Raw genomic sequence first — 20,041 nt, 5'->3', positions numbered from 1 at the left:
CCACAGGTTGGTTCGCAATTGGGTTACACTGTTAACGTAAACGGTATGGACAAAAATCATAGTACTTTGTTTGGCTACCTACGCTGTAACGTTAATGAATATCAGAGTTGGGCAAGTATCAGCCGAGGGCGAACCGCTGGCTGGAAGCAGATCCAAGCTGTGCATGGCGGGCGAGGAAGGAGGCGGCATCGTTCGTGTCTTGGGAGCGAGGGCCTGACAGTGAGGCTAACAACAATGCCAGCAACGGCGGCGGTGACTGAAGCGGTGGCGGCTACGGCGCCGGACGCAACGACGGTGACGGTGGCGGCTGTTTGTGGCGGCGCCGGCGGCGGACGCAACGACGGCGACGATGGCGGCTGTTTGCGGCAGCGATGTGGACAGCTGGTGGCAGCAAAAACGCTTTAAGCAGAGGAGATAGCGAGGAGGGAAAACACCGCAGTGGTTTTCATTGCGGATAATTTTGACTAGTAACAGATTTGAACTAGGCTGGGATCTAATACCGCGTTATGTGATTACGGAGCAATCAAAACAAACAAGATTTGACGGGATCCGTTGACGCTGTAATCAGGTTACGATACAAAAGCGCGAACCAAACACCTCCAGAGTTATGCCCCTTGCCATAAAAAATCTTGGAGATAGCTGACCTCTTGTACACGCAAGCACATCATGGCTGGAATAAAGCAACTGAAGCGACCAAACCATAGCTGATTGGCACCAAATATGACATTGGTTTCTCGCATGAAACAAATACAAACCAGAAACCATGGAACTGCCAGTAGTAGCTCACGCTTCCTTCTCCTCGCGGCGATATCAACTAAACTAGTACTAGTTCAGTAAACTTAACTAACGTACAGCCTATCTTTCTATAGAGATTACTCCGCCTCTATAAATGATCTACACCCTCACAGCTCCTCCAGCACCGGGGTAACAGATGGATATGTACACTGAAATGCTTTGTAATAATCCCTGAATATTATGTACTAATCAAGTTTGCTCATTTGAAGGCGGAGTCTGACTTTGTTCAATCGGTTTCATGGTTTTTTGAGGAGGGCCACACAGACTCAACACAACCTGAAACATCCATCAATTATAGGGCTCAGCTAAGCTGCTTATGCAAATACCTGGAGACAATTAAGAGACGATAGGTAATTAAAATGCTAACCGGTAGGAAGATAAGCCCATGCAGAAAGCCAATGAGGACGAGTGCCAGGTACATTTGGAAGTAATACACCTGCAGCCATTTGGATTAAACAAAGGTGATTCAAGCCAAACTCCAATAGGAATACAGAACTAAGAAGTGTGGGCTAAGATGTATGTACCACAAAAACTTCAGATTTTGCAAAACGAAGGACAATAACTCCTACAAGTTTGGTCAAGGTAATTCCACTGAAAAATCAAGACAGTGGATCAGAATAAGATATAATAAAATTGTAAACAGTACAAACAGATTCGGACATATGGCAAAAAACTGCAATTGGACTGCCGTGAATTTATCCGCAACACTGCAACTGGACTGCCGTGAATTTATCCGCAACACTAGAAAACTTTCTTATGCGAAATAAGAACTGAAATAAAATTGTGAACTGTTTATATGTAACACTCACTAAGGCACGTCTACACATACTCACATATATCTCAGACAATCTAGGACAAGCTGCAAGCAACTTATTCAATTGATATTACTATCTCTTTACCCAACGTAACATTGTCCCAATAATGTGAACAGTAATGAGGCTAACCTGAATACAGAAGCACCCATCGTAGATAGAGCCTGCCTTACACGGTTTTCTCTATCCCCGATGCCTATCTGTAAATTAAAAGGTGAATATGAAGGGTTCAGGCATGATATGGAAAAAAGGGACAAGATAAACATGAAAAAATTATATCATTGAAAAGTAGAAACACATCTGAACTTATTTCCATGATCCTTCATTTGGGATGGGTTTGGGTGTCAGCAAACTGGTTTGTTATTGTTGCTCTATGTTTTTTAGTTGCTCTAATGTCATGCAGACCATATAGAGAATCAAACTACTTTCACATTTCAAAGTAAACTGCTAAATCACTGATAGCAGATGATAAAAGTTTCAAGTGACGGGAAGAACAAATTTAAATGTTTTTCAAGTTTATTATGGCCAACATTCTAATTATCACAGGACTAAACTAAACTGGAAGATTTCGAACTGGCATTTCCAAATGTACAATGCACCTACCATAAAGGCGTGTGTGATATGAACACAGAATTCAACAGCAATTCCTATCGACATAACAAGGTTTACAATAGATATTGCATTGAGCTGAATTCCAAGGACAGCCATCACTCCCTGCCAAAAGTTTGAAAGATGTTAAATCTTGATAATGAATATAACAATTAAATAATTTAGCATTGAAACTTGAATTCTAGAACTACTGTAGAAACTAGAAAATACAGAATAGCTACGATAACAAGTACAACTGTCACGGGCTTGAACTGTGCTGTAACTCCTTAATGTGATACACTAGCTTTACATTTGCAAACTCAAATCACATATGCCAATAATACCAAGGTAATGTGAAACCGTCTTTTGATTTATGGGTGTTTCTTATGCTTCGTTACAATTATTCCACAATGTGGTATCAATACATAATGCATAGCTAATTAAGCCAACTGCTTTCACCAACAGTTGAACAAATCCTATATATTTTAGCTAATTGTTGACATGAAGTCACCACATGGTTCTACTCTGCAACCACTTGTATTTAAAACATAGCTAAGTTCTATCCAATATCCATTAGAGGCCATCAGTTGCTATGAATTTGAAAATACATATAATCAGAAGTAGTATTATATATTGGACAGGAGAGAGACAAACATACCATCAGATCCAAGACTATCATGGCCAGAACAATCAAAATGATTGCTGAAGCCCACAAACTGAAATGGACAGAGGTAACAAATTATCACAATCTACCGACTCGAAGAGTAACAGAAAATAGTTAGTGCTAAGTTTCTGAAAGGAGTTGCTGACCTGCTGGTGACTACTAAACAAACAACAAATACTGCACCTGTTAATTTTTGCATAAGAATGAACTGTGTCAAATCTCAAATTAAGGTACAGACATTACAAAAAATATATTTAATTATGTTTAGCGTGATTATATTTGTTATGATTGTGGTTATGATTGCAGGTGGTCCCAGCACTAGACCATAGTTACTAGCCAGCTTTCGTGAAATTAGTGTCGGTAGAGCAGCAATGCGCAATGAAAGGGAATAGAGAGAACTTCTTGCTAGACCTTCATTGAATGGAACCATCCCCTTATATTGAGGGGTTACAACTCAAGAGGACCAAATCGAGCCAATATTTCCTGATTGAAACTCATCCAATCACTCCTAATTCAAACTCTTATCCCTAACTTATGTCAAAATGGTATGGTCGCTCATACCAGAACCAAACTAATTAAACCAGTTCAACAGCCGACAGTGATACGTCAAACTTTTGGTTCTTCAGCGCAATGTGGTGAGGCAATTCTTGAGAACAGGCGCGACGGGCTGCCACTCCTGGAAACTCATTTGGAGGAGCTGGGCACCGCCAAGGGTGAAATTTTTCCACTAGCTGGCCTGCCAAGATCGCTGTTGGACCACGGAGCGGCTTGCACGCCGTGGCCTGCAGCACCTCCCGCGATGCCTCCTATGCGACCAAGAGCCGGAAACGATCAGACATCTGATGCTCGCGTGCCCCTTCGCTAGGCACACATGGCATGAGATCCTAGCTTGGCTGCGCTTGCCGGCGCCGACGCCCGAGCACGACGACTCCATCATGGACTGGTGGCTACGCGCGAAGGACTCCACACCGCCAGCGCTCCGCAAGGCGCTCAAATCCGTGGCGCTTTTGGTGCCGTGGATGATCTGGAAGCATAGGAACGCGTGCGTTTTTTACCATGTGAGCCCATCGCTCAATGAGCTTGTCGACCGGATCAAGGACGAGGCCCGATGTTGGGCAAAGGCCGGGGCTCAAGGGCTCAGGGTCGTTTTGCCATCATCATGGGATGTCCACTGATCATCCGACAACTGTGTAAATCTGCCTCCTAGGAGGATGTAAATTCCCTATCTTTCCAATGCAATGAAACGCAAAGGCCATTTGCGTTTTCTCGAAAATAAAATAAAATAAGCTGGTTTAGCAGTGATGTCTATACTGTGCATTCATACTAGGAGAGAGAAATAAGTTACTTCTATCTGATACCAAAGCAAAGAATTCAGAGAAAATGAGATCCGCGAGAACTATATCATAAGAATATGTAAATAATCTGAAAAACTGCAAATGCAATAAGTAACTAACCAAGGCAAACACATATATTCATGATGGCTGTCTTCCATACGCTGAGGTATTGCTCAAAAAATATATGGAACACTGAATATGGGAAAATTTCCATCTGCACGAAGATGTATCGAAGACTGTTACAAGATATATCCAAGCAATAGCATTCAAAGCGAAAGTTAACAATAATCAGTATGAAATATAGAGTGAAACATATAGTAGTTACTATGCCATAAAGCTTAGCTACAAATACAAAATTCACACATACTTGTGTGTCTTTGAATAGCTAGTGGCTGCTAATATTTACATCAGCATCTGGGGATAATGTGTTCAGTAAAGGCCCAAATAATCAAAAATTCAGGATGTACTGGCTAGTCCTTCCAATAATCCTAGAACACTGCTAGAACCATGTGAACAGTAACAATCTATTAAAACTTCGCCAACAGGGAAATTCCATGGTTCCTATTAATATGTGTAGTACTCCCTCCGTCCCAAAATGTAAGACGTTTTTTGGCACTATCATAGTGTCAAAAAACGTCTTACATTTTGGGACGGAGGTCAAGAGTGAAACACAGCAAATCGTTTTTTGTGTGTATGTTTTCACGGCAATAACTTCAGTATATTTGGGTCAGCATTTTTAAAACGTCCTTTAATATCATCATCATCTAAAGAATGGATGCAGGCAAATTACCTGTAAATCTTTGGACATTTGAGAACTGAAGTCCCGAGCAGCTCTCAATGAGTTAACATAGTCAGTCTACAAAAAATATCAATATTACTTAAACTTTACCATGTTGGAAAGGAAAATAGTGATAATTATGATGGGCGGCATGCTAATCCATACCTGTTTATTAAGGGGAGTATGGTATGTACGGAATGCTGATGCTTGTATATTGCCATTTTCATAACCTGACAAACAAACAGTGTTACCAAATATGTCAGTGGATAATTAATAGTATTATAATTTCAGTCGGTCAAAATGCAAGCACGTTTAATGCAAAAATAATACTATACATCTCAACTGATTAAAATGATTCACATTTATAAATATACTCCCTCCGTCCCAAAATAAGTGTCTTAACCTTAGTACAACTTTGTACTTAAGTTAGTACAAAGTTGAGACACTTATTTTGGGACGGAGGGAGTATGATATTTCTTTGGCATGTTCTCTAGCATGATAAAATATTGAGATGGTACATAATTGGCATACACCACATACCACTGAGGTCCAAACTTGTAGAATAAGCTCCTTTTCCCCCTTTAGAACAGTCACTTGATGGTAGTGCATCCAGAAACCATGGAAGTTTCTCTTTAAATTGCGTTGTGGATGGACGCCCATTGTGTAAGTCCGAATGTAGGAAACACTGAGACAAAAGCATAACTAGTAGATCAGAAATTACTTAACATGTATCTATTGATATGTGAACTGTGGTTGAAATATACTATATTTCCCACTACACATAATTGGGCGCAGCAGTGCAAATGCAGCTCTCTGAAACTGATTAAGACGCTAAAAGGACTAGATATCACAACTGAAAGATAGTAGATAGTATACCGTTGTACAATTATTGCACGCTCCATTTGAACTGCATGAACCTGAATCTTGATCGAGTTGACAGCAAGGAGGCTGCAAAGTAGAAATTCAAGTGACATTAGCAAATATGCTAACATACAACCAGTTCATATTTTCTCAGGACTAAAATTGAGTGCTTTTATTTCTCCCAGAGAGGGATGTGTCCATTGCTTCAGAAGAAAATTGCTTGTTTTTCCAGCTAATACAAATATAGTATGAATGTGCTGCACCCCTAAAGGGGGTTCAGGGAAAAGTTCTGAACCTGATCATCTGGAGGGCAATAATTTCCGTTAACAAATTTTCGACAGCATCCAAATGCTTCGGGAGACATCCATATTAGGAAGTCATCAAGCCATGAGGCAGCAGGTTTTGCTATGTAACTTGTTTCAGGAGATAAAGATTGTCTTGCTATCTGCATGGTAGCAACCACCATGTTAAATGGAGGGCAGTGTTATCAACATATGATGAACATCTATGCATGCTTATCAAAATCACATTGGTTAAGTTGCATCAGGAGCCGGTAGCTTTACAGTAACAAAGCTTGCCTTTAAAATGTATTGTGCAACTAAATTAAACTAGCAAATCAATCAATCATTTCATACTGAGTATTACTGTGGAAAAAATTAGTCAAGAGACAAACAGTTGTATACCTCATTCAGAAGAGAGTTTGAATTACACTGGTTGATGGAACATATCTGATTAGTATTTTCCGATGCAGAGCTGGAAACAGTGTAACACATCAGAAATCAAATTGTTGTTTATTTCAGTTATGCATGCAACTCAGAAGAACTCTACAAAATCGCCTCTTTCTAAAGGCAACACTGCAACAGTAGCAGCCAATGCAGAAACATGAGAAACTTGGTTTTCAACTTTTGAATATTATTTGAGTTAAGCATGCAACTCCGAAGAGCTCAAAAAAATTGGCTCTTTCAAAAAGCAATACTGCAACAGTAACAGCTCATGTAGAAACATGAGAGACTTGGTTTTCAATTTTTGACATATCCAGAACAATCTAAAGACAAGAATGTAGTGGATAAAAGTAAGAAAGCACAACGGGTCAATGATATGACAAGGAATATTCAGCCATGTTTGTTTGTTTCCATTGTATAATCATGCTTCTTCAAACATGCAGAAAAAATGTGTAGAACTATTTTACTTCTAGTTACCTGTAATTGAAGTTCTTCACAACAAAATACAGTGGCGGTCCAACTTTCATATACTTCTCAAGGTCGTCAAAGTAACCCTGTAAACATTATAATGAGCATGATTCTAAAAGAAATACAAAGAGAAGCAATTAAGGCTTAAGCTACAGAAAATGCAAGTGATAGTTTGAACCTGTAAATACGAATCTCGTGGAAGAACGATTTTCTGCTCCAATCCGGGTTGTAGTCTAGTTGACATTGCCTAGTTGGGACAAAAGAAACACAATGTTGTCAACCACACATGCTCATACTCAAAGTCAAGAAAATGTAAGTGGTTCTGTCTCATTTAGTAGTTTTTCCCAAATTTGTGGTAGTTAACCACTGGATTTGCAACATGAAACCAGACAAGAACAAACAACACCACACTGTAGTGAATTGCTCCATATTGATGATCAGCAAGATTTATCAGAAATACAGACAGAATAATAAGTTGATGATCCATCAGAGAATTTCAATGAAAAAATAGACTTGGCCTGTAGATAGCACACTCATATTTCACCAGATATAAAGCGGTTGGTAGTGAAGCTAATAGGAGGAACAGATATAATCATGATGCTGTGCAATGTGCATGCAGAACATGTGAGCACTTACAATGCTTGCAAATGCTAATCCAACAAATACAGCAATCACGATAAACTTCACTGGTCGGTAACCGAGGATTGGCCCATGAATATCCTATATTAAAAAAAACAATAAGTTATGAATGAACATAAAAGGAAAATCGTGAAAAACTTAAACATGGTTTAAAACATGAGCTTAACTTTAACATAAGAACAAGCTTAGCTCTGGTAAAACATGTAGTGTTTACCTTCATATAGCGTGCAACAAAGTGAAGCCGCTGGTGGCCACCATCTTAATTTTTGAATACATTAGAAAGGGAAACAATTACAAATGAGCCAAAATGAACAAGCATTTACTGCTATAACTAATCTTCCTTTTAGCAAAGCAAACATGGATTTTTATTTGGACACTTACTGTCGCCAGCAACAGTGCTCGATTTAAGTCTTGCACAAGGAACACAATCAATCCTGCCATCTTCTGCCCTCCTAAAATCATATACAATAAGGGCTACGAAGGCTGTCACTTGGAGAAGGAAATCCAGAAGAACTGCCATTGCTGCACAAGATAGTGGATTGGAAACCCCAAAATGAAGTGCCAATTATAGATACAATCAAGGAAATGTAAAGAAACCAACCGGCAAACATAGAAAATGCTCTGGTGGCAGGCATTGGATTGATTGCACTGACAGAAAAAGCTAAAACTTCAGCCAAACTGGCTAACGTAATGGATGGCCCAACTTCCACCAATGCATTACTTATACGTTCTTCCAATACTATCCCATCTGGTTGTCGCTTGACAGCATGCACAAGGATACACATGTTGTCCACACCGACCTAGCCACAATCACATCCATCAGTTTCATCCACTGCAGAATGATAAGAATGGGTATCTTTTGAACAAAGTATAGATCAAATGAAGTAGCCGTATGAATAAATTGTCAATTCCTCTTAAAAGAATATGGTAAATGCAGCACGAAAATATTTCCTAAAAACAAACAACAAACTCAATGGCAGGCTATGCAACATAGACATCAACTGTGTTCACCTATCTAGGAAGCGTGGTTAAAATAAATTACACAAAGACTCCCTCTGTAAAGAAATATAAGAGCGTTTAGATCACTGAGTACTAAACATCAAGTTTTCAACAAGGAATTAATGTGATGATGGTTCATGGAAATCAATTTTCAGAAGAGATAATCCAATAATCAGCACGAAGAAGCTATGTTCCAATTCAAATGTGTAGAGCGCAAATGCATAATGGTTTTTTCTTTCTGTTAATGCAGCAAAACAAAGAAATACTGGAAAGGTACATTGGATTGATGAAGAGAAAAACAGTCACGCTATTGCGCTACTAGAGGCAGAAGACTTACCGCCAGCACAAGAAAAGGAATTACTTCCATTATGATTAAAGTCGACTTCACTCCAACAGCACTAAAGAATCCCATTGATCCTAAAACTGAAAGCATCACTAGGACAACCCCAGATAAGCCAAGCAGTACCTGCAATTTATCTCGTCAAATGGAACATAATGCAGCACATGTTTGACATAATTAAATACTCCCTCCGTCCGAAATAACTTGCCACAGTAATGGATGTACCTAGATGTATTTTAGTTCTAGATAGATCCATATTTATGCATTTCTATGACAAGTAATTCGGGATGGAGGGAGTATATAGTATTCCGGGATCTGGTAAATAAATTAGCTCTACAAAAGGAAACTTGAGATCAAACTATTATAGATTCAAAAGACAAATTTCTTAGCAGAACAATTTAGTTTGCTTTTGGCTAAGAGTGGCAAAGGGTCATATTAATGTACAAAATAAATAACTGCAAAAATATTACTAGCTCCGTCCCAGAATAGAAGATGTCACATTTGACATCTCCCATTTCTCAATATCGGCCACAAGAAAAATAGGTCGTCCCAACAGCAGTACTGCCGACCACCGCACTGTTTATATTTACTAAATGTATGGTCAGCAAACATGAATATACGAGAACTGGTCTTTAGATAACTCATAAAAATGCAATCATGACGAACAAGATACTCCATGTAGATCAAAACAATTAATCATGGGACAAATTTGTATATACCACTCCTGAATTTCAAGCATATGGACTTGCCACTGACTCACATTAAAGTATTTTTTAGGCAGAGTGGAAAATAAAAAAAATCCCGTCATTGATTATTATATTCATACCTTTGATGAGACAAATAATGCCCACAAACGAGAAGGACGGTCTCCAAGTGTGAATGATATGTACGCAAACATCACAATATAGCTTACCTGATATCAATCAAATGGCACAGATAAATATCACAATATGTAGGCAAACAGGATATATTACAAAATGGAAAAGATTTTTGCATATATTTACCACTATTGTAATTGCGTCAGCTGTACTCTCTCTGTTTAATTCATCTTTAATAGAGCTCTCGGATGAAAAGGATAATGTAAGGTTCTGTGCTAGTACCATCGGCAGTATTTCTTCCTGCAGAAAACTCTCAAAGTCATCAGATGTAATTCTTGGCTCAAGTGAAATATATAAATCACTAGAGTATGCACCTTCTTGTGAAGTTGAACCAAAAGCTACAAAAACACTGTAGGTAGAAACTCTAGCTAGAAAATAAGTGCTATAGGCTTTAATCCAAACATGAAAGAGCTAGCTTCATACAATATTAATCACTATACTGTGCATGCAAATGGCATTAGCATACATGAAATGACCTTTTGCTAGATTCAGGCATCTGGGGCTTCAACATGCCCAGTGAGTCGGCTCAATATTACAGGAGAAAAGAACGGAAACAATAATGCTTCTACTAAATCTCCTGGAATATGAATCTGAACACTCTTAATCCGCATTATCAAAGTTGCTTCCCATCTCCGTATTTCCTCAGGATGTAGGGCAATGCATAGTCAATCTTGTCTACCGGGTTCTTCATTGGAGCAAATTTCTCTGAATTAGTTTAATTTACTATCCTCAAACGAGATTTATTCTTTCATTCCTTAAGGAGGTGTTGTGTGGAAGTATTGAAATATGTTGTGGGGCTGCTTAAAAGTAAATGTTAGAGAATGAACGTATATAGAGCATGAATCAATTGACAGTAAACTTCTACTGTAAACTGTTTGTTGAGCACATAAGCTCAGAAGGTGAGAGTTCCAAACCTTAACAAGATTAATATATGCCCTTTCCCAAGCCATAGCCTTTCCATTCTCTTGTCCTGTTGTCTCAACCTTGTTGTTCACGGGATATGTTATTACAAATGCAGAAGCCTGTGAAGTAATAGGAAGTTAGTAAGAGAAGTGGGATAATCAGTAAAATATTGTTTTTGGCCAAAAAAAAAGTATAGCATTTTACCTCGGTAAAATTGCTACCTGGAAAACCACCTAATATTGTACTAGGGTCAATAGGTGATTGAAAAGTGCTCAAACATGTCTCTTCAGAACTGTAATGCTGCAATACAGCAGATATTGTTTAGTGTTTAGATACAACTAGCTGACAAACCTAGCCAGTATCACAATATTCATTGTTCAGCATGAATTCATCAATAGTTTACAAAGGTCTGTGTTGCAACCAAAAAAAGGAAAATGTCCATATGAGAAGAGATTTCAACTGTGGATATTTACCTCAAAGCAAAATTTAGCATGATCTATACCTAAATCATCATGCTTTTTAGGATCCAGCTGGAAATACTGCAACAGATGCCACCATTTTAATATGATTGCTCAGAAGTACGCATACGGAACAAAATATAATGATAGAAAAGGATTATATAGATTCTAGAGAACAAGTTAGTTCCATATACAGAGTATAGACAATACAAAATCATCACCTGCAAAACACTTTGGGTAGCACAATCTGTACTGAGTGGCTTTAGGCAGATATCAGCAAGGGATACTGTCGATCCAGAATAATTGGCACGCAGATCATCAATCTTTGCAATTAAAAAGTGACATTAGAATCACTAAGCAGTTGCAGTGTAAAATTTACATGACTGGATTCCATACCTTTTTCTGAATCTGAAATAGCAATTTGAAATTGTTATCATTTACTATTGTAGGAGCTTCAAGCTGGCCAGACGCTGAAGTGGCTAATACAAGCTGCAGTTAAAACAGTAATTAACAAAATATAGACAAGAAGTTAAGATCAACACAACAAACATGTTGATATGCAGGAACAAAGTTGGCATACAATCTGTAACAAGTGTTCATCTAGTTGAACAAAAACAAAGCCATGAGAGTTGAAAAGACCTGCTCAATCCTATAAAATGGTGCAAGATGACTGTCAAAATATTGCTTTTCATAGGCAGTCTGACTTCCAGGGCTAACCCAAAGCTGCAAAAAGAAAACAACCAAGTCAGAAATCTCTGAAATGTATGTATTCACAGTCCTGGTAAATACACACCAAAAACTTTTGAGTTCCAAATGGTGTGTCACTTTATCGACTTCTTTTAAAAAAACACTCATAAAGGGCAGCAATCCCCACAAAAAAAAGGAGCAATCTCAAATACTAAATTTATTTATATAAATGACCACAAGTTACACAAAAGTCGTAGTTACAGACTCAAAGGTAATCCATTGTCAATGGGTGCTAAAAATGTGAACACGTTTATCGACAGATTTGATCTCCGTGTTTTTATTTTGCTGACACATATTTTTCACAGGTATTCAAAAATACAAGTTCATGACCTTCGCCCACTATGTTCACAGGATTAAGAACTTTAACGTCCTTTTTGGAAGGTAAGATGATAAAGTTATCTGAAAATGACAATAAGCATGAAGGACACAAAACACCATAAAAGTCCAAGTTGATTCAAGAAAAAGCATAGCCAACAATAAAAATGAAATTTTATAAAATGTACAGCGATGTATTTCCTTTTTATTTACTGTGATTTTATTTCAATGAACATTTCCAAGTAATCAATGAAAACTGTCAATGGATTTCCATTTTCTTTTTCTTTCCGTGCTTCAGACCTAATAAATTTTGTGAGTTTTAAGAGAATACTATTGCCTTGTCAAACTTATATTAAAGTAATTACTCTCAAATACAGAACTATATTTGTCAGTCTCATATCAATTCAAATTCCCCCATTATACACAATTATCAGAATTTCAGCAACAGTAGAAGAATTGTAGCTATCATACGATGATAAATTGAGTACCTTTTCCGGTCTTGTTTCCACCTTGAAACGGATAAGACCAATGCATAATAGGATAGGGACAAGTAAGGATGCACATAACACAAGAAGCGGGTGTCTAGTAACAAAAACTCCATGCCTCCTGCAATACTTTCAACAGATTAACATGATGCCTAAATACTAATAATATATAGTTTATCCGAATATAACTGGAGACCGAATCCAACCTAAAGAAGGTTGACATGTAAGTTTGGACAATAGAAGATGATGCAGCTTTGGGCACCTGATATAAAGAGAAATTATTAGACCGTACCAGCGTCATCTTAAAAATGAACACTAGAGAAAAATGCTAGAAGGAACCAAAGACAAGTACTCAAAGTAAGCAAGCAAGCTCTGGCTCTCAAAAATGATTTGGCAGAAAAGAACCTGAACAGAGTTTTCAGGAACATTGCCATTGTTGTTTGAATGCAACTTATCATCAGCATTCTTTGGTGGTTTTGTTTGTGAGGGGAAGCCTGTTCTTCCTCGTGTTCTGTATAATAAGCCCCACAATAAAATTGCACACAAAAACACAATGTACACAACCGCTAGTGAGAAGTCCAAGCATCCGGCCTGTGTAATCAAAATGATAGGAGTTCAGGATACAAAATAATGAAAACGCTCGACATGGAAAAGATGAACCTTCATAACATATGCCCTAAAATGTTCTTATGTGCCAAATTTTGGATTCGTATACTCTAGTTTAAAGTTCAAGACTGCCGTAAGCTTTTAAGTAGTATGAGAAACAAGAAGAAAAGGGTCAAGTTCTACACAAGGTACATGGACAAACTAAGGTATTTAGCACCTACGATGATGGTTATATTTTTTTTCAAGATATAGTAAATCATTTGATTGCTAGAGTTGAAGGTTATTAAAACTTCCCACAAGCAAATTGTGCAGGTATCCACACCGACACATCTACCCCGTATCATCACTACTACAACACATGTCCTGTGCCAATTTCTCTGTAATAGTAGTATCACTTTTTAAAGAATTAGTATCATATGTGCATGTTACACAACTGGCTTGATACAAGAAGGACCACCTGACATGTGATGTGCCAATTAACAAGTCATAGTCCTAATCTATCATTCATGAAAAGCTTTGGTTATTTACTAGGGAAAGTAGCACTGCAAACTCTGCCAATAGCCACAAGAAGAACAAATGAAGTCAAACTTTTGAAATTACAACTAACATTATTTTTATAAATACTTAGATTAGTTACTTGAAAATAATTTGGTTAATTTTTTTATCGGAGAGTAATTTTACAATATAAATTTTGTTGGGTTTCATAAATATAGTCCAATAAAAACTAGTGGACAGGAAATGCATGGTATCAGCCGTGCATTTTTTTCATAAATGTAGATAAATAGCTGTTACCTTTAGAGAACCCATTTTGACTGAACAGGAAGTTTCAGTCATCGACTGAGGCAACAAGGATCCCATGCAAACTGAAGAAGAAGGACAATCCCCACATGAGCAGCCCAAAGATGGATCTCCACAAGAATAAACTGTAGTATTTAGTGGCTTCACCCCAGATGAACCACTCAAATCAGGTCGGTATGTTATCAAATAAGGTGACCCAGGCTCATTGGGATTTGCCTGACGCCCAAGAAATGCCAACCACTCTGCAGTAGCAAGTGTAGATGTCAATAATTATAATGACATACTGCGAAGAACGGATGCATGCAAATTACAGTGTATTATTAGCATGTCATTACCACAGTTTAAAATTATCGACTGAAAAACTAACTCAAACCACATCCAGATTGCAATAATAATAATTAATAGTGCCAAGTCCAAATGCAGGAAACAAATTACATAGTCTATTATCAGGCTATCACTACCAAACCTTAAAATTACCAACTGAAGAAACTAGTTCAAAAGCACATCCAGGGTGCAAGAAGACAAGAATAATAATTAATAATACCAAATAGAGTTTCTCAAAGAAATGCAGCAAAGCTTCCTAAAAGGCTACTACCCTCTACAAGCTACTAATCTTTAGACCAAATCGTGTCATCTTCTTTGTCTTAATTATCAAAGTATTGCAAGCAAATCCTTTAGGCAATCAGAGTTTAACTTCACAATCAAGGAAAGCTATGCTAGTTTAGCCCTTCAGCCTGCCTACAAGAAATTCTAGGAGGGATGCTAGCAAATCTGGTATGCAAGCTTTGCTGCCAGCCTACGTAAGTCACTCCAGAGTCATGGCCAAGGTGGCAAATGGGACAGCTCAAATCATTGTTTCTTTCCTCTCCCCGTCTTCAAGGACGATGATCCTAGGGATGCTTCTGATGTCGTGCCTCCTCGTCACGTCCTGGTTGTCATCACTCGTCACTGTTGAGCCTAATGTGACACATGGCATATAACATGGATAAATCTGATCATAGGGAGCATCAAGTAGCACTAGGAGGGACCAAACCATGGTGCTCAGAATTCAGAACTCAACAAAATCCACCACCTCACAGTCAACAATTTTGGTCACTGATGACTTGAGAGGAGGAAGCTGGGGGTATTTTGGTCTTGTAGCAAAACATTGAGGATACTAGCATTTTATAAAATTTATAGCATCTGCAATGGCGATTTTCAGTGTCCCGCGATTGCAGTAGCATTGCTCAAACTATAACTTGTAGTGGCATTTATCCAATCACACAATTGATAAGTTCACTACAATGATTTAGCCTAATACCTTTGTAAGTTTTAGCACCTCCACCAAGAAAATCCATTGCGCGTGTGTTCAGAGTGCCAAACTTAACTTCCTTACAAGAGTTGTATAACTCTTCACCATAGTTGCTTGTTATGTAGTAATCTATACCATCAACAGTTGTAATGTTCTTAACCTGAAAAAGGTGGAGAACAGTGTAGCTTGTTAGTTCGATTACACATGAGAATTATATATGAATATTTCATTTTGGCATGTTAAACTGATGTAACAAAAATATGTGGGGGGTGACCATGAGGAAACACAATAAAATACTGTTGGCGTGATAAGCTGAGAGAATTCAGACCTGTTTTGCTGAAGTCACGTTAATGAAGAGGCTTTGGTTTGGGGAACAAGACATTTCACAAAAGAGATTCAAGAAATTCCTCAAGCAAGCTGGGCATCCAACAAGAAATGGGACAGCCTGCAGAAATGTTGGAGTTGGCATTTTACCACCGAGTGAATTTTCTTTTTATTGAACATAGACATTTAGAATAGAGATTACCAAGAACAGGTTACATCATTTGACATGCGAAAAAGAATCAAGTTGGTCAACTTAGAAAAATAACCTTAAAATATATGTACTAAATTGGCCACAATAGAATAGCGACGAACATGGTCTATGAATAGACGGAATGCATCTGTAAAATTTCCTTTTAGAACACGAATCTGTAATTTGCATGCAACAGGGAATAAAGAACTCAACATGTAGCCACTTAATTGTGTTACAAGATACTAGGAAGTACAGGAGGAATAACACAACAAAGACCAGGGACAAGAAATAATCAACAACTAGAAATTTGCTGCATGAGGCTACAAGTCGACAAAAAACTGCTTTCCAAAAAAGTACAGGGTGAACAAGCAGAAATAATCTATTAAGTAGATATGAAAATCATCTTAAAACAAAAGCAGCATGTCTCTAACAAAGTGTTCAGCAGGTCACAAGTTCAGCAAAAGATTGTTTGAACAAATCAATGCAGGTTAATATGAATACAATGGCAAAACCATTTTGCTAAGCTTTATTAACAAATTCCCCAGTGTGAAACAGTTAGTCTTTAAAAGAAAGATGTGATGCGACCACACTGATATGATAGTTCAATTGAACAATCCATACAATTACCTGTTGGACTTGTTGGTGTAATGTGTCGAACTGATCAACAGTACAACAGACATCACCAGTAATAGTGGGACACAAACTCTGGATCCTTGTGGAAAACAAAGTATCTGGCTGGAAAAGCAATAACAGAACTTGATATAGTAGTAGAACACAATGGTGAAATAATGTAATCTTATGCAAAAATAAGATGGGCAGAGTATTATGCTGTCTATATTAAAAAATACTGCAAGATAACTGGATACAATCTCTCCTGCTGTGTAATATTCAAATTGAAGAGAAGGGTTCCATTGTCACCTTAACAGCTTTTGTTGCATTCACACAGTTTAAGACTTTCCCATCAGTTCGATTTGCACAAATTCCATACATGGAACAGTACCCTTCTGCAGGTACCACCCTAAGGAAGCAAACACAGCAAAATTAGCACCAAGAGCTCCATGAGTACAAAATACCTCATTAAGTGGCAAAGTATTTTAAGTACATCAAAAAATAGTAGCCTATTTCAGGACCTACTGTGCTCTTAAGTGATCTAACAAATGCTCATCTTAATTGAACATGTTGCCCTGATAAATTACCTTGGTGATTGCTGTGCGCTTGTGGGATGTACAAGAAAAACTATCTGCATCGTGGAATGAAAAACAAGGTTGTAAGGTTATCACATTATGGAAAAATCATGTTAACCATACAATATATGAGTCACATCAAAGTGCAACCAAATCCACATGCATGAACACCACACTACATTTGTAGAATGGACTTCTTACATATCCTGTTATTCTATTGGCCCCTCTAGGGAGCAACATGACCACAATTTTATCTGGTGGCTTCAAATATACTCCCTCCGTCCGCTAATACTTGTCGCAAAAATGAATGAAAATGGATGTATGTAGAACTAAAATACGTCTAGATACATCCATTTCTCCAACAAGTATTTCCGGACGGAAGGAATATAAAATGAAGACAACACCTTTGAGCACCTAGGCAGGTGATGTAGATGCTACAAAGACAAGAATCTAGCAACATCTGAGAAGTTGGCACAAATCTGGTATGTTCTGGCCACCTATACAACCACTATAAGTGTCAGAAACATTAATCAAAGTTTCATGTGAAACCACCAAAACAGTTAGTGCGACTAAGGATTATTACAGCATGAATTATTCATCCTTCCTGTACAGCAACACCCAGATGACATCTAACAAACAAAATTAGAACAGAGAAAGATAATTCAACCGTTAAGCCTCTAAAACAGATTAAATAACATAGAGTGAACTGCAGCAACATAAATACAATCTGAGTTTCAAGAGGAAAATGTCATGTTTGAAATGCCTGTGAAAATTCAGCTGGGCTGGGCTAGGAAAAATAGCAAAACAGTGAGCCATAAAATTCAGCTGGGTTGACCTACCGGCTGTCAACCAAAAGTGAGCCATAAAACATCCGGTAACTTGGATATGAAACACAGGCAACTCCACATAGTTGGAATTCAGAGAAAACTGTTTGCAATTTGTTCAAAGAGGGCCATCCGACCCAATTATAATCATAACGGTATACAAAGAGCACATTTCGAATCAAAATGCTTAAATGTTCTGAAATTCGGGGAAGTGCGGCATATTTAATCCTGTAAAACTCAACCCAATCTACACGGTCACGGAGATGGCACGCATTTCGAGACAAACTATGAAACCGAGAAACGGAACCCCGAACAGAGAAGCAACCGCCCCATCGAACACAATCAACTCGGGATAAATAAAACTGGGCTAAATTGACCTCTCCAACGCAGTAGCGGCAGCAGAAACAACCGCTCGGGCACCAATAAGTCGCGACCGCGTGGTTACAGACCTCCAATCCAAACGCACCTCGCGTGTCAGAAACTAGCAGTGTTGCAGCAGATTTCCAACCCCATGTGCTCCCAACCCTCCCGAGTCCCAAAATCACTATCGCAGGGGGAGGCTCGGGCTAACGACAAAGCAGAGGTAAACCAAAATCACGCAGTAAATTTGAGGGGGTAAATATCCAAACACAGCCCACTACGCGTTCGAGAAAAAGACGCGCAGTCCAATTACAGACGAAAATCGCACCTCCCTAATTTTAGCGAAACAAAAAAACCACGAGTTATATTAGTAGTAGAAACTTCCGCACTAGTGACGCCATGGACGGGACGAAATTAGCAAGCCCGCACAGGGATAGGCCGGAAGCCGCAGCGCTTAACCCCAGAAGCAGGACCAAAACCGAACCAAAATGGTCCAAAACACGAGGCACAGCGAGCAACCCCACCCCCTAAGACGGAAGGGCGGCGGCGGCCGCCGCGGCCGCAACGACGACCCCGCGCAGCACCCACTAAGACGGAGAGAGAGAGGGAGAGCGAGACCCCACCTGTATCAGGGCCACCGCGGTGGCGAAGACGACGGCGCCGCCGGGGACGCCCCGCCGGGGCCCGACGAGGCCCATCTCCTCACGGGTTCCCTCCCCACTCGATCCCTCGCCAGCGGGAGCACGGAATGCCGAAAACGGAGGGAGGTGGGAGACGAAGGGCGGACACGGTCCGGTGCCGCTGGGGGGGGAGATTGGACTTGTTTTTGTGGCGAGCCGCACGACCGGGGTTTTATAAACGGCGAGAGGCGAGAGCTGAGCTGCCGATCAGCTGCGCAGCGCGGTGGCGGTTGCCACCTCGTGCCAAGGGATTTTGCGGCCAGCTCCTCTCGTTTTCCTTCCTGGTGGTGGTGAGGGTTTTGGATCTCGCCACATGTTGGTAAAGCTGGGCCCGCGTGTCAGTGGACATAAGGCCCAGCAGTTCGGTTGGTCGTGTGGGTGCAGAAGATACGGTGGGACCGCCCGTAAGAGCGACGATAGCTGGCGGATTTGTTCGTGGGCGAGGCTGGCAAACCATCCCAGCAACCAAAGCAGTAGTATTACTTAGTAATAACTCAGATAATTCTGTCACGTCAAAATTAGGAAAGCTACACGCGCGCACTGGTTAACTGTGTGTGAAGCCTGTCATGTCCTTCTCCTAGCCGCTGCCCTGCTTGTCTTCCCTGTTCGCCCGGCCACTCAACCCGCTGTTCACTTTCGTCCACGGCACTGCTGGCTGCTGGGTATGGGGCGCACGCTCCCCGCGTCCGAGATGCGCGCACACAAGGAATTCGCAGGGGCACACACGTGCTCCGGCCGCTGTTTGCCTCGCATTTTGTAAAGTCGTTAAATCTCACATGAATAACTTTTGTTTTTGTCAGCCACAAGTTCTAAACTTACGATTTTGTTGGTAGCTCGTAGTAAGTTTTAGAAGTTGAATCATGTTTGTTGGACGCAGGTTCTAAACTTACTACTCCCTCCGCTTGATACATCTATATCTAGACAAATCTAAGATAAAATTTTGGACGGAGGAAGTATTTTGGTGGTTGCTTGTGCCAAGTTTTAGAAGTTGTATCATG

At 39.5% G+C, this 20,041-nt stretch overlaps 1 protein-coding gene across 2 annotated transcripts; it reads right to left on the bottom strand.

The window, feature by feature from the left end:
* Positions 1 to 685: 685 nt before the first annotated feature.
* LOC125539341 (NPC intracellular cholesterol transporter 1-like) lies at positions 686 to 19,287 on the bottom strand. 2 transcript variants are annotated; one of them, XM_048702777.1, is made up of 39 exons: positions 18,987 to 19,287; positions 17,192 to 17,235; positions 16,914 to 17,013; positions 16,623 to 16,730; positions 15,810 to 15,926; positions 15,491 to 15,641; positions 14,185 to 14,432; positions 13,192 to 13,377; positions 12,993 to 13,048; positions 12,790 to 12,907; positions 11,879 to 11,962; positions 11,636 to 11,728; positions 11,461 to 11,562; positions 11,255 to 11,320; positions 10,986 to 11,081; positions 10,793 to 10,900; positions 10,005 to 10,118; positions 9,827 to 9,913; positions 8,998 to 9,126; positions 8,263 to 8,461; positions 8,043 to 8,183; positions 7,876 to 7,919; positions 7,659 to 7,742; positions 7,201 to 7,269; positions 7,032 to 7,108; positions 6,516 to 6,585; positions 6,128 to 6,277; positions 5,848 to 5,919; positions 5,512 to 5,656; positions 5,137 to 5,201; positions 4,984 to 5,049; positions 4,314 to 4,407; positions 3,006 to 3,042; positions 2,854 to 2,911; positions 2,211 to 2,321; positions 1,740 to 1,807; positions 1,320 to 1,386; positions 1,163 to 1,231; positions 686 to 1,071 (listed from the first exon to the last, which is right to left on the bottom strand). In XM_048702777.1, the coding sequence occupies exons 1-39, from the start codon at positions 19,059 to 19,061 to the stop codon at positions 985 to 987; spliced, it is 3,855 nt and encodes a 1,284-aa protein (XP_048558734.1). In that variant the 5' UTR covers positions 19,062 to 19,287; the 3' UTR covers positions 686 to 984. The 2 variants fall into 2 exon arrangements, with proteins under 2 accessions (XP_048558734.1, XP_048558735.1); XM_048702778.1 differs by lacking the exon at positions 11,255 to 11,320.
* Positions 19,288 to 20,041: the final 754 nt, after the last annotated feature.

The sequence above is a fragment of the Triticum urartu genome, chromosome 2 (assembly GCF_003073215.2).
Source record: "Triticum urartu cultivar G1812 chromosome 2, Tu2.1, whole genome shotgun sequence".
Lineage (NCBI taxonomy): Eukaryota > Viridiplantae > Streptophyta > Magnoliopsida > Poales > Poaceae > Triticum > Triticum urartu.
This window is presented reverse-complemented; position numbering and strand designations above follow the sequence as displayed.